This window comes from Carcharodon carcharias, chromosome 5, assembly GCF_017639515.1.
Source record: "Carcharodon carcharias isolate sCarCar2 chromosome 5, sCarCar2.pri, whole genome shotgun sequence".
Lineage (NCBI taxonomy): Eukaryota > Metazoa > Chordata > Chondrichthyes > Lamniformes > Lamnidae > Carcharodon > Carcharodon carcharias.
Window position 1 is genome coordinate 101647267 of NC_054471.1, and position 15083 is coordinate 101662349.

Genomic DNA, 15083 nt, shown 5'->3' on the forward strand with positions numbered 1-15083 from the left:
CAATGGCCAACTGAGGCCATTGACAGGATCATTAAAACAATTAAAGGACCTGCAGGCCAGGAGCCCCAACGGCAAATAGAAAAAACATGAAACCTCATCCATCTGTGGGATGAGGTTTCATGTAGGGATTTTAACAGTTTAATAAAGTTTTAGTGTAATTTATGAACATGTCCCATCTCATGTGACATTGTCACATAAGGGGGACGTGTTAAGGATTTTTTATTTCTATTTTTAATGTTTTTAAAAGTGTCAGCAATCTCCCTGAGGCAGCACTTAGCTTCAGGGAGATGTGCGCTCTTTCGTGCGCATGTGTGAAAGAGCGCACTCTTGCTTTTGAGGAATCCCACCTCCCCCCCTCCGCCCGCAGAGGAAGCACAGCGCTTCCCACCAGACATCACAATGGGCGTGCCAACTTAAAAAGACGGCGGGACCTGCTTCTCCGGCAGGGGTCGGCTCCCTGCCCGCTGGAGATTGGGTTGCGCTCGCCTGCCTGGCAGGCAGAAAATTCTGCCCCATATTCTGAGTTTTGCAAGCACAGGCTGGCTGGGTATGGTCAGCACACTGCCTGTTGCAAACAGCCGAAGTGACATGCTGTTTGATATGATCCAGTAGTCATTGGGATGCACGTCCCATAATCCTGGCATCACATTGACACTGAAATTCATATACAACATTACTCATCTGTGTGCTATGGAGAACGCCTTTTTGGCTACGTAGTAGCAATGTGAAATGGTTAACTTTTGAGACACTTTACTCTTCCAACGTAATTGAGGTAGACTGCACACTTTTCAGGACTGAAAGTGGCAATCTTAGACCCATTCATGAGTTTGCACAATACACAGTGATCAATGATCTGATATCCATTATCCTGCAGGATAGCTTTGATGCACCCTATTTCAGCATCAAGCTTGCACAGTGAGCAAGTGGCTCCGACTCTATTTACAAGGTTGCCGATAAGGCCAATTTTATAGTGTGTTGAGCTGTAGGAATCCTAAAACGTATATGACCTGTGAAGGTAGGCTTGTAGTAGAAAACCTATTAGCAGGTTTCTCAATTACTCCTCTGAGTTGATCCCATAGTGATTTCAGCAAAGCTGCAGAAAGGCTACTCTTCCTCTAAGAAGGAGCTCCAAGATGCTCATGGCTGATAACTTCAGGATGCTCAATCCTTGCGAAGATCTAGCCAGAGGCCATGGAACTCAGCTGCTGCCAGGGCAGTCTGGTCATGCCAACAGTCTGGCACCAAGACAGTATTGGTTGAGGAGTTGGTAAAAGAGCTAACATGCTGACATCCTAAAGAGACGGCAATATGTACCACCCTCATTGCCCCACTGACACTCCTTTAAGGCTTGTCCTCAGAAATTACACTGATCTGTGGGAGAGCATGTTGCAGAAGATAAGTGACTACTTGAAAGTTACAGTCCATGTGGTTCAACAATCTGCCTCCAATGTGAAGTCATGAGCCAGTTTGGCTGCTGGCTGAACTTTCATCAAATTTGCAGAATGGACAAACATGGACTCCTATTTTGAAAGCCCAGTTACAGCTCTGGAGTTTCCAGAGTCAACAACAGAGTGGTGATGTTGTGTGAGATGACATCTTACAGGCTGGAAACAGACTCTTCCATTCCCTTAGCCATATTTTTGAAACTCCTTGCCATGCCTTCCAGAACCACCTTGTGTGTGCCAGCAACTTTCTCTTCATAGCTGAACCCTTGAATTCTTTACCTTTGTGGTCCCCAGCAAAGCTCACAGGAGACCTTACCCTTCAGCAAGCTGTTTCCTAGGCTGACCCTGCTGAAATTTCCTGTTGCTGTCTTTCTGTTTTTATTGCTTGAATATTTCATTGTTAGTGTTCTTCATAATCATGCTTACTTTTTAATTTGTCTCCGCATATCATTCTTTGATAAGTTTTCAGTCCCCTCACGTTCTAAAGAAAAACTTGGCTTAACTCATTTGATGGAAAAGCATTTACAGACATAACCACTTTAGTGTTATCTGAATGGATCTTAACCATGCTTCAGTACTTCTTTACAAGTGTCTGATTGTCTCATGATTGTTGTCAGTATTGATGAAGAATCCACTTGTATTCATTATTCAAAGTGAAGTTCAAGTTTCGGTTTCTAAGATACCAATGTTCCAAAAGTCAAATGGGAGCCTGATTTCATATAATGGCTGAAATTTGTTTTACCCATGTCCTTCAACAGATTGTAGACTGTTGTTTGTTGTTTCTCTCTTCTCCATTTTGAAATTGATGATATCATTTGGTATAGGGGTGGAAGATTTCCTCTGTTTATTGGGGTACCAAAATGACAAATTGCTTTATAAAGAACGAGTTACTGATTTTGCTATCCCTATAATTCAGAAGGCATCCTTGCCTTTGGTCCTATGGGTATTCGTATTTTTCCTGTACCTCAAATCCTTGCTCATTTTCATGTGTGAATCTCCACCGCAACTTTAGGCACATAATTGATTAGGAAAGCATCATAGCCAAATTTTGTTCCTGTCTCGACCAATGTCCATATATGGATAATGAGTAATAGCAGAAATTCTGGGTAATATTTCATCTCCCTTGGTCACTGAAACCAATTTTGGCAACCCACCACCATCTTGCGAAATGTGATCAATGTAGCTGCTAATAGAGATTGAACCTGAGTGTTCCCAATTTGTGTAGTGCCATAGCACCTTATGGTTTATAGAGCCAGTATGTTGTTGACAAGATACTGGTGAATTTATTTTATCATTTTATGGATCAAATTCACTTATGCTAAGAAACACACATAAAACTCTATTGATTGACTCGAGACTCTATTCCATGCAGACCCTTACCATGTACACTGTTTGACTGTCAAAGGATAGTTGGGATGTCACAAGCACAATACTACCAAAATACAGTCCAACTAAATTTCCAGAAATCACAGATGTGTTCTATCAGAAATCGGGTGTTCATCAGTAAATGTCAAGCACATTTTATTTTAATTTTCTATATTTGCTGTTGTAGCTTTTGGGACAAAATACATGCAGCTTACTAAAGGAATGTATAGAATAGTGATCTCAACTGAGACAATATGTGCCTTTTTCAACCTGAGGGCTATTTTTAATGGAACAAGTCAACCTAAAACCTAAATTTCCTCGTTGGTCAAGAACTAAGCACTTTCCCTCCACCCAGAAGAAAGCTTTCGAAAAATGGTGCCATGAGAGACTGTCACTGCAGAAGCCAGGAGATATCTAGAAGCATCTTACATTTTTAATGGGACTATATTGGCCCGTTTTAAGTTTTCAGCTTGGTCCAGATTTTTCTCTTGCAGCCTGACCTGTCAGCCTGTGTTGACATCTTGTCATGTATGGCAAAACCTGAAATGACAACAATGAAATGCCACCATAAACCTTGGCTTTGTAGAGCTAATTATATGTGTTGAATATAATAGTAATAGATAACCTTTTATTTGTTTTCTCTTTTCCTTACAGCTGTGTCATGTCCTGCTATTGAGACTGTACTTTCAAAAGAAGTTATCAGGAGACTGGTTTATGGGTCAGTGAATGAATATGGCACCAAAGTCATGTTGAGCTGTAAACCTGGCTATTACTTAAGGGGCCACAAGGTCATACAGTGTCAGGCTAATGGCACATGGAGTGGATCCAACGAAAAAGCGAGTTGCAGAAGTAAGAGCAAATTATTTTGATTTTATTTAAAAATTATCGTGCAATTTGAGATTAATAGTCTATATATGCCAGAATTTGTATCAATGATCACTTACAAACAACCATGCACTTTAGTTGTAATTTTCTATTGGACGCAATGGTTATTCATTGATTCACACTTTATGTGTATTGAACTGATATCTCTGTGAAGCACGTACATAGTTAGAACTGCCAATTTTATTATAGAGCCTTTAATGCTTTAAAATGCATGACTTGACGTAAGCTTAATACATTAATAGGAATTAAATGAATGTCTCCTATTCATGCAATTTGCGTATGCTGAAGCCAAAGGATGTCAAGGCTTTGGAGAAGGTGCAGTGGAGATTTACAGGAATGATGCAAGGGATGAGAGGCTTCAGTTCTGTGGAGAGACCAGAGACTGGAATTGTTCCCTTTAGATTAGAGAAGGTTAAGGGGAGATGTAATAGAGGTGTTCAAAATTATGAAAGCTTTTGAAAGAAGTAATAAAATGAACTGTTTCTAGAAGCAGGAGGAGTGATTAGGAAATTTATTTTTTCACCGTGAGTTCTTTTGATCTGAACTGCATTGCCTGAAATGGTTGTGGAAGCAGATTCAATAGCAACGTACAATGAGGAATTGGATACATACTTGAAAAGGAGAAAATGGCTGATCTCTGGGAAAGACCAGGAGTATAGGGCTATCTCTTTCAGCCAGCACAGATACAACAGGCTAAATGGTCTTCTTTTCTGCTTTATGTTCTATGATTCCATGAAACCTACTTCTAAAGAGAGATTTTTCACTGTAAGTGAAACCTTCCAGACCTAGAAATTTGATAGAACAGTAACCATTTTATCTCCGTTATAGCAGGTAGGAAGTGCTTGCACAATACCCTCTGGAAATGCCAGAGAAATTGGTGTAGCTGGAAAAATAAAATATTGGGCATGTTGGATAGCTGAAATGAAAACTGAAAATATCAGAAATAATCAGCAGGACAGGCAGCACTAGTGGGAATTGAGAGAAACAGACTTGGGTTCTTCCATCAGAACTACTTGCGGCAGGATTTTCCCGTCGGGGGGCGGGGCCCACTTGCCGATGTGTAAAATGATGCGGGATGACGTCGGGCAGAACTCCCGACATCACCGCGCCCCATTTTAATTTTCAGGTAGGTGGGGGCTCAGCAAAATCAGCTGCGTGCCCGCCAACTTGTCAATGGCCAATTGAGGCCATTGACAGAGTCATTGAAGTAATTAATGGACCTGCCCGTCCAGCCTTAAGGTTGGGGGGCAGGCCAGGAGCCCTGGCAGGCTTCAGAAAAAGCAAGAAACCTCATCCACGGGCGGGATGAGGTTTCACGTAGGTTTTTAAAAATGTAATTAAAGTTTTTTAAAAAATTATGGACATGTCCCAGCTCATGTGACAGTGTCACATGAGGGAACATGTCAATGATTTTATTTTTCTATTTTTAATATTTTTTATTGTAGAGCCGATCTCCCTGAGGCTTCACTTTGCTTCAGGGAGATGAGTGCGCTCTTTCATGCGCACGCGCGAAAGAGCGCACTCTCGGGTTTCGGGACTCCCTCCCCCCCCCCCCCCCGCCCGCACAGGGAGCGCATGGTTAAGTAATTAAGTAATTAATTAATGGAGTAATTAAGGCTGTGCGGGCCTTAATTGACCAGCCCACGTAAAATGGCAGCACGCCCACAATTGGGGGTGCCGATCGGAGGCACGTGTCTTGCGTGTCTGCATTGCAAATTCCCCCCCAATGGGGGGGGGAAAATCCGGCCTTTGGTGTACTCAATTGGTATGAGATGCGCCCATCAGAAATATGTAAAAAGTTGGATCAGTTATTCAAATTAGAATTCTATGCTTCTTGCAGGACCTGTTTCTGATTCTGGTAAATCCCAGTGCCTGATGCTCCTTGTGCAGAACTCAATCAGTAACACATGGTGCTAACTGGCATGATGGATCCCTCACCCGAGCTATTTAAAGGTGTTTGTAGAACTTAGAGTTTAGTTGCTAGCGTGTTATTTCAGGCTGCTGTCCATTTATTGGAATGATTTTTTTTTCCACTCTGGAAGCTTTCACTTTGTGTAAAGAGAGAAAGATTCTGCCCGCATTGCTCTGTTGTTGGAGCCTCATAGATAGTTTAGCTGCATGTCATGGGTGACCTAGTTTGGTTGCCTTTGGGGCTGGAGGATGTGGTGGAGTAGCAAGGAAGACAGCAGACAGCAGGAGTATCTGCGCCTAAAAGGAGGAGGAGAGCACGGCACAGACACCCACACCCACAGCAGGTATTGAGAGAGAGCTCTCTTCTATTAACTTCACTGAGGAGCAATGCCTAAGATATGTTCACTTTGCCAAAGAGACCATTATGAATATTATTTGTTGTTTAATTAATAGTAAAAGGTGGATGCCGTGTTTGCACCATTCCCAAGCATTCATCTCTAGGCCTTTTTTTGTTCCTTTCTTGATTTTTTAAAAAGGTCCCTTCTTTCAAAGGTGTTGTTTAAGAATCATTCAAGCTATGACTTCACAAAATGGTATGTTACTGAGCCACACAGGCCAGGACGATCCCAACTTTAATCCTTGGTCTGTGTTTGACCTTTGCCTAGGTAACATTACGGACATTACAATTGACCAGTATAGGAGAAATCAATTAGGATTTCTGCTCTTGATTACTATCTAGTGACCTGTGCTGTAGCCTGTGTACAGGTGGATGTTGAGTGCTGTAAGGATCAGCCTTTCGTGTGATTTCCCCACAATCAAACAACTTGTTGGCATTCATTGCCTTATCACATTTAGTTTCTGGATTGAAAATACACCCGGGGGAAAAAAGAATGATCAATGGATGTTCATTTGAAACTTTTAAGTATGAGTCCTAATACCAGAAGTGCCTACACTTGACCACAAGATAAGAACTAGAAAAAATTAGAACAGCTTTAGTGAGTTCTATTCTTAATTATATGGCTTTTTTTAAACCAGTTGTCTCATGTGGAGATCTCCCTTCCCCACCAAATGGCAATAAGATTGGGACACTACAGACATATGGGGCGACTGCAATCTTTACTTGTAATACTGGGTACACACTGGCTGGATCTCATGTTCGAGAGTGCCAAGTAAATGGACTGTGGAGTGGAGTGGAAACCAGATGCCTAGGTATGTATCATAGACAACTTAGACAACTGACACCTGCAACTGAAGGATATCAAGTCCATCTCACAGCAATAGTATGTATTTAATATCACTGTATAGTAAAAAGTAATGCAGCAAGTAGAAATATTAACATCCAAGCTTTGAGATCAGAATTTCAGTAAAACTCAGACTGATGGGATGGAAATCTTTTATCTGTCATGGATGTAAAAGTCTAAAGTGCTATGTATTTAGGATGTTTGAACATGGTTCCTTTTAAGCATGGATTCTTCTACAGATGTCAGATATACTTGCATGGGAAAGAGTACAGCAAAGATTCACTAGATTGGTTACTGGAATGAGAGGGTTATCCTGTGATGAGAGGCTGAGTAAATTGGGCCTATATTCACTGGAGCTTAGTGGAATGAGACCGAACCTCATTAAATCATGCAAGATTCTGAAGGGGCTTGACGAGGTAGACACTCAGAGGTGTTTTCCCCTCACTGAGGAACCTAGAACATGGGGGCACAGCCTCAGGGTAAGGGATCGATCATTTAGAACTGAGATGAGGAGAAATTTCTTCACCCGTATGGTTGTGAATCTTTGGAATTCTCTAGTCTTAAAGAGTTGTGGGTGCTCCATCGATGAGTATATTCAAGGCTGAGAAGGATAGATTTCTGATCAAGGGAATCAAGGAATATGGGGAGCAGGTAGGAAAATGGAGTTGAGACAGAAGAATAGCTATAATCATAAAAATAAAAACAAAAAACTGCAGATGCTGGAAATCCAGAACAAAAACAGAATTACCTGGAAAAACTCAGCAGGTCTGGCAGCATCGGCGGAGAAGAAAAGAGTTGACGTTTTGAGTCCTCATGACCCTTCGACAGAATTAGTTCTGTCGAAGGGTCATGAGGACTCGAAACGTCAATTCTTTTCTTCTCCGCCGATGCTGCCAGACCTGCTGAGTTTTTCCAGGTAATTCTGTTTTTGAATAGCTATAATCATATTGAATGGTGGAGCAAGCTTGAGGGGCCAAATGGTTTACTGCTGCTCCTACTACTTACATTCTTTTGCCTTTAAATTTACAGTATCACTCCATGCAGCCACAAAGTTGGCAGGTGTTAAGATTGACAAATTTACTTGGTGCATTAAGAGTTGCTGTTGTCGGAGTAGGGCTTGTGTGGGTCATGGGTAAGCTACATTATTGAAGCAAAGTACAAGGAAGTATTAAGTTTTACCTAACTCACACCATACCTGGACTAAGGCTGTATCATTCTAAAACTGGATGACCAAAATGGAAAGAAAAATGCATTCCTATGCATCTTTTTACAGCTGGTACAGGTAATTGTGTTTTCTAAGACACAATGTTCCAATTCAGTTCCCAGAGCCCACTGATAGCCCATATTAAAAATTCACGTGCACACGCTGCATAACTCCTGGCTATTCATTTATATGGTGAGAAATTATCAAAGCACACATCCAACTTCTAATATGTACTTTGAGCAAGCGAGCCTTCCTGCCAGGAGCACGAAATCAGACAATTACCTCCATAATACTTTGCCCTTATGATCATGATTCAGCTGATTTGCTTTATAGTTTGCATGTGTTCTTCCAAAAGTAAAATGACATTTCACATTGCATTACTAAAAAATTGTACGTATCTTAATGTTACATTTCTTTTCATGACACTGTGTAGGCGGGCTTTTTTGGGAGAAGTTGGTATTTTTGATCTATCTTTATATCCAGTTATACCAATTTTTTTTCAAATCCGAAAAGTGTGATAGTTTAGTTCCTGACACACACGGCATGTCCTATTTTGTGTGATAAATTCCAGGCGAACTTGGTGTTTCCATTCCTCAGATTTTCAACCTGTAATTGTAGTATTTTGCTATGTGCCTACATCCCTTGAGGATTAGGCTGCATTTCTTAGAGGTCAGTTTATCAATGATTCTTATCTGTTAATGTTAAAATATTGGTGGCTATTGACTTACCTGCTCCCTACTTTTCTGCACCCTACTTTAGCTGGTCACTGTGGCTCTCCGGATCCAATTGTAAATGGCCATATCAGTGGAGATGGCTTTAGTTATCGTGACACCGTTGTCTATCAGTGCAATCCAGGTTTCCGTCTTGTTGGCTCCTCTGTGAGAATTTGCCAACAGGACCATAAGTGGTCAGGCCAGCCAGCAGTCTGTGTTCGTAAGTATCTTTCCTTTGGTACAATGAAGATTATGTCATCTGCTTTTAGAAATTTAGGAGTCTTATTCCTTCTGTTTTTGTGGCAATGAATAGAGATGCTAATTGTTACAGCTTTGTACTATGTGAGTGTTCATAGAACTTTTATTTTGGTGCTCTGATTACCAAGGTTTCTGATAGTAAGGATAATAATTCCAATTTGTGTCTCTCGACTGGTTTAACAGTCACCAAACTCATAAGTCATGAGGATGATGTTAACTTCTGGACATGGTGTTAAGCAAGTGTTAGCAATCACTAACCCATTATACACCCTTGCCTGATTTTACTTTCCATTATTGAGAAAAAAACAGGATGGGTGTACTATATAAGAAATGGCCAATTAGCTTCTTTACACCATTGCCCAAAGTGCACGTTAAAATAGACTCCTAAGGAGTGAAATTGTTCTTTGGAGATTGTGCAAAATGGATTGGCTGACCATTTTACCATACCTGGGTTTTCTAGACTTGTGCAACTTGACTCATGGATATTTATACATTTTGGAAGACAGTTTGCCATTTTATTAGGCCCAGAGTATTTGTCCTTATGGATGCAGTCTCTAAGTTATTGACTCCATACGAGGAGTAAATAAGGATTAATTTAAAGAATGGTGTTATTATCAATCTGAATAAATTGTATTGAAACCTAAAATATTGGTTACTTCTGCCCTTCTTTGTGCTTGCAAGAATTTCTTTAAACATTGAGATTTTTGATTTCCTATTAAGGAATTGCAACTTGCAACAAAAACCATCCATTGGCATATTTAAAGAGTTTACTGCTCATCTTTTTAAAGTGCCATTTGTTGAGTCTGCACTATTGAATAAAGTGCCAGCTCTGGCAATTGAGCGGACTATTTTAAAGCTTGGTCCTGGTTCTTGAAGGGCGCCTACAATCTTGGGTGCACCCTCACCATTAGCAACACAAAATCAGTCAATATAATCAAGATAGCAAAATCCATGTTGAATGGACACTCTTCGAAAGAGTCTAGCTGCTCTTCTGTTGACTTATCAAGAGCCTAGAAGATGAGCCATAGACTAGGTTTTGCACCCATTCGTAGTCAGTAGGTGACTTTAAAAGTCATTCCATGCATGTGAAATGCTTTGAGACACCCTCCAGATATGAGCATATTTAATATAATGCTTAAATATATAAAATCACAGGGAAACCTAGTTAAAAAGTGTAGAGAAAAAGTCCACCTACCCAGACCCTTAAAAAGATTCTGAGTATTTTTTTTCTAAATTTCAGACAAAGTGCATGAGTTACACCCATTATTTGATGTCTGTTAATAACTTAATGTGGAAGAAAGTTTGGATGTTTGTATGCAGATTAGATTTTAATAGGATTTTCAATGGATTGAAAGGTACAGCTTTGAGTAGTTCACCCCAAGAGGCTGGTCTCACCCCTTTTTGTCTTAAGCTGCCTGCAATATAACAAGGCAGCCTTTTGTTTACAAACTTGACTTTTGAAGTTTCGCAAGATCCCAGGTAATTCATTGTTCATTGAGGTGATAAGACAGTTTGCTTTATAGTTGCACTGAAAATTTAACTTTTTTCCAACACCAATGAGCAGAGCTGCCTTTATTTAAATAAAAGCGAAATACTGCAGATGCTGGAAATCCAAAATAAAAACAAAGTGCTGGAAATACTCAGTAGGTCTGACAGTATCTGTGAAGCGAGAAACAGAGTTAATCTTCTCCTTCAAGTCTTTATTTAAATATGTGTGTACAAAGACACCCATTTCTGGGAATACTGAGCAATGAGAGCCAGCAATGTATCAAATGCGGTTGATCACACCATGGACTGCATTTTACGGAGGAGGGCGGAAGGCTCATCCACCTGAATCCCAACCACCCCCCCCCCCCCCCAAAAGAAAAGTCAGCTAAAAAGCCAACTCGCTCTGTGCAAGGCCCCCTGCAACCATAATACACTGCAGGTGGGCTAATTTAGCTCATATTGGGAATTCTGCCCCTCACTGGGGGAAGTCCTGCCCTCGGGAGTTGCTGGCCTATCCGATTGGTCAGCAGTTCCATCACTTCCAGCAGCACCAAGAGTTCAGTAGTGGGCACTGCCAGGACTGCAACCAGTCCCAAGAAGAAGGCCTAATGGATCCTGGAGCGAGGTAAGTCCAAGGTATTGGGCATGGAGGATTTGGCCAGCTTAAGAAAGAGAGTGGCAGGGTTGGGTTTTAGAGAGTAAATGGGTAGGAAGGCAGTGCTGGGGTAACTATCTTAGTGGGAGGTTGCCCTGATGCATAAAGGGCATCCCCATCCCCCCAAGATAGTACCCCCCCCTTGCTTCCCTTTTAAAATCTATTTTTGAAAAAACGGCCTGCCCATACCAACCATGTTTCGGTGTGGGCAGTGTATTATCAGGATCAGTTGGCTTGTTGACAAGCTGAATTGACCTTTAATTAATTATTTACATATGGCGGGTGGGCTGCCAATTTCAGCACCTGTCCACCTACGGTTTTGGGGCTAAGCTCATGGGGGGTTTGGGGGTGGGTGGGAAGGTGGTGGGCTGGGCATCCACCCTATTTTATGTGTCCCCTCTGCCAAAAACACGCCCAGTGTGGGCAAGTAAAATCCAGCCCCGTGTCAATGCAGATACCAGTATCAAATTAGTACACTCAATACATTAGTTACATAAATCTGACATTTAATAGATGTTTAAAAACTCACTCACTCAAGCCTAAAGACAGACAGCGTAGACAATAGAAAATACACTGAGTAAATATATTTTTGTGGGGATTTAAAGTTCATGAGAGCTCAACAGCGGCGAAATTGCATCAAATCTATTCACTCCTTATTCAGATCATCTCAAGCCATCACAGCTCAAAGTATAATTTCTATTTCTTAGTATGATCATTGCTCACAATTAACTGCATGTCTAGTTGTACTAACAATTACATTTATTTCAAGTAGCTCAGTACAATACATCTTAAAACATTAATTTGAAAATAAAATATATTTAATTGCGAATTGTTTGACCTGAAGTCCTTTTTTCTAGCACCTGTCTTAACATGGTGTACCTCAAACTTAATCATTTCAGCAATCACGTGTGGTCACCCAGGCAACCCAGCTCATGGCAAAACTAACGGGAGTCAGTTCAATCTGAATGATGTTGTAAACTTTACCTGTAGCAAGGGATATTTACTGCAAGGTGCAATGAGAGCTCAATGCCGGTCTAATGGTCAATGGAGCAGCCCCTTGCCAACTTGTCAAGGTAAGAAAAGTACTTGTATATTTAGTCATTTTTATTTTGATTTGGATGCATATTTCAGTGTTTTGGGTACACTGATAGTCAACTGTTGAATACTAAGAAAAATTATTCATTTGTAACATGGTAAGAACCATGGATTGTAAGTTAAATTGGAAAACCTTTGACAACTGTTATTGCTTCCCATTTATTGTTTCAAGCTCTGATTTTTAAAGAGAAGTATACAATATTTAAAATGACTAGTTTGAACTTCTTCCAGCTTCTGGGGACATCTATTATTGTTCTGTAAAAGTAGGTGAAAACCAAGGTGCTTTGGGAACTGTCTGTATTTTCTTTTTCTGTGATGTTCTCTTTGTGCTGTGGACTGAGGAGTATTCTGAAAGAGGGTTAATTGGTTCCCTGAATATGAGATCATTAAGTTCAAAGAAATACCATTTTACCTGAGGTCATAACGGGGATGGACAGCTAAGAAGCAAAAGGTAAATAGAAAGCTAATTGCAATGGTATTGAGTTTTTGTCTGTGCTTTTTGGCAGTTCAGAATACACTGGGGAGAATTTTCTCCCCATTGGGCAGGCTGGGTGGGAGTCAATTGCCACCGCGATCGGCTGCGCGCTGCCATTTTACATGGGCGGGCCAATTAAGGCCTGCCCAGCGAGATGTGCACCCAGAAGTGTTCAGTGCTACCTGTGCTGGCAGGGGAAGGAGGGAGAGTCGAGGCCTGCGCTCTTTTGTGGATGTGGGCAAAAGTGTGCAGAAATCTCCCCGAGACACGGAGCTTCCTCAGGGAGATTAAAAGTCATAAAAATGTGAAAAATAAAAAAAATATATTCATACATATCCCCCCATGTGACAATGCCACATGTTTATGAATTTACATGAAACCTTTTATTAAATTAATAAACCCTTCATGAAACCTCATCCTGCCTGTGGATATGAAAAATATATGAATATTTTTCCATGAAAAATGCGAAGGCCGCCTGGGCTCTTCGCCTGCCCACCAACCTTAAGGTTGAATGGGCAGCCCTGAAAAATACTTCAATTAGTTGATTAATAGCCTTAATAGGCCTTTGACAGTTCGGCAGGTGCACAGCCGACTCCGGTGCGCGTCCACCATACTGAAGATCGGAATGACGCGTGGTGATGTCAGGACGCACGCCTGACATCATCGTGCATCATTTTACGCGTTGGCACGCCAGATCCGCCCCCCCACATGTCAAACGGAACATTCAGGCCACTAAGTATTTGTCTGAGAGGAAACTTACAAGGTTCCCTCCGAATGGAACAGTTTTCTGCTTGGCAGTCTTTGAACAGATCATTGTGGTGAAGCAGGTCTCTGAGAAAAGAACAGAGACTGCATTACTGTGTGTTTATACAGTTGTAAAGAACAGAGAGCTGAAGACAGGAAGGGAAAGGGATTGCAGATTTGACAAGATCCCTTGCTGCTGTTTCAGTGTTGTCAAAACCCACCAAACCATTTAAAGGGTTTAGAGAAGGGAGTCTCTGGGGGTATCCATGCCATCAGGACTGAATACATGCTAACTGTGAAAACATGTGAAAAAAAAGCAAAATAAAAAGTTTAGTGGGATATGAAGGTGCAGGTATACTGGATATTCTTTCACTCATCTAGATGAAAATAAACTATTACAATTAGAAAGCATGAAGGAGGGTTGAAATTTTGAAGGTATGTTTATTTTCTGGGGATTTAATAGCATGTCTGTCAGGGGTTGGATTTTAATACCTGAAACTGAATGGACTGGGGTTGAGTTGGGTTGAAATTTTTAAAAATTTCAAACCTGACCCCAACCCTTTTCCGACCTGCCAGCTTCCAGGTTCAAAGAAGGCGGGACAAGGAATGGGTAGCCAACCCACTCCCAGGAAGTGCCTTAGCAATTTAAATACTTCAGTGACACTGGCAGCTTCTGATTTTGCCTGTGTTACATGTTTAACTGTAGCCAGCTAGGTTTCCCAGGCTGTGGGAAACCCAGCAGCTGAAGGAAGGCAAGGAAAGTTCCCTCCCTTCAGACACCATCCCATCCCCCCCACCACCACCACCATTACAAATACCCCAAGGTCAGGGATCAGACACCCATCTGTAGGGTCAGAGATCAGATCCCATCCCCACCTCACCCGCCCCATGGATTGGGGATCAGATCTACCTGGGCCCTGCAGCCTGCTCCAAAGTGCTCCTTTCCCAACTGGAAGGCAAGCCTGCCGAGCAGGCTAACTTCATGGTAGGGAACCTGCTGAGATCAAACTATGCAAGCTGTGGAGTTATTTCCACAATATGTGGGGAAGCCTGGGCTTCTGGATTTCCTGTCCGAAACTTCACCCTGCCCCTGCCCATATAACCTGCCCCTTTTAATATCCAGCTAATTCTGGATATTTTCTGACCCTTTCTGACACTTTAGAGGGAATTTTAACCCTTCCTGATTAGTGGACAGGAATCTCATTAATAAATACAATTTAGGGTCTCAAGAAATACATGAGATCCCACTAACTTTTCATCCATTCCAGAGTTTGGTGTCTGCCATGCCCACCTCACAAATAAAGCAGTCAGGAAGCTGTTGAAGGTAAGTGAAAAAGGATGATCAAAAGTAAATTTTTAAGAGCGATAGTGATAGATTTTTGTTAGATAAGGTATTAGGGGATACAGAGCAAAGGCTGGTAAATGCAATTGTTCTACAGATCAGCAGTGATCTAATTGAATGGTGGAACAAGCTTAAGATTGTCAATGCCCTATTCTTGTTCTCACATTCCTAACATTGACTAATATCCAACAGAGGATTCAAAGCTAGCTTATTGACTAGGAGACCATTCCAGTCACAGAGGCAAGCAAGCATATGAATTTTT

At 41.4% G+C, this 15083-nt stretch overlaps 1 protein-coding gene across 1 annotated transcript in view; it reads left to right on the forward strand.

The window, feature by feature from the left end:
* LOC121278286 (CUB and sushi domain-containing protein 1-like) overlaps positions 1-15083 on the forward strand; it is an 844854-nt gene that overhangs the window by 698211 nt on the left and 131560 nt on the right. Inside the window, exons 42-45 of the mRNA XM_041188558.1 lie at positions 3465-3659; positions 6642-6815; positions 8811-8984; positions 12065-12238. Coding sequence (XP_041044492.1) covers positions 3465-3659; positions 6642-6815; positions 8811-8984; positions 12065-12238 — 717 coding nt within the window. The remainder of the gene's footprint in view (positions 1-3464; positions 3660-6641; positions 6816-8810; positions 8985-12064; positions 12239-15083) is intronic.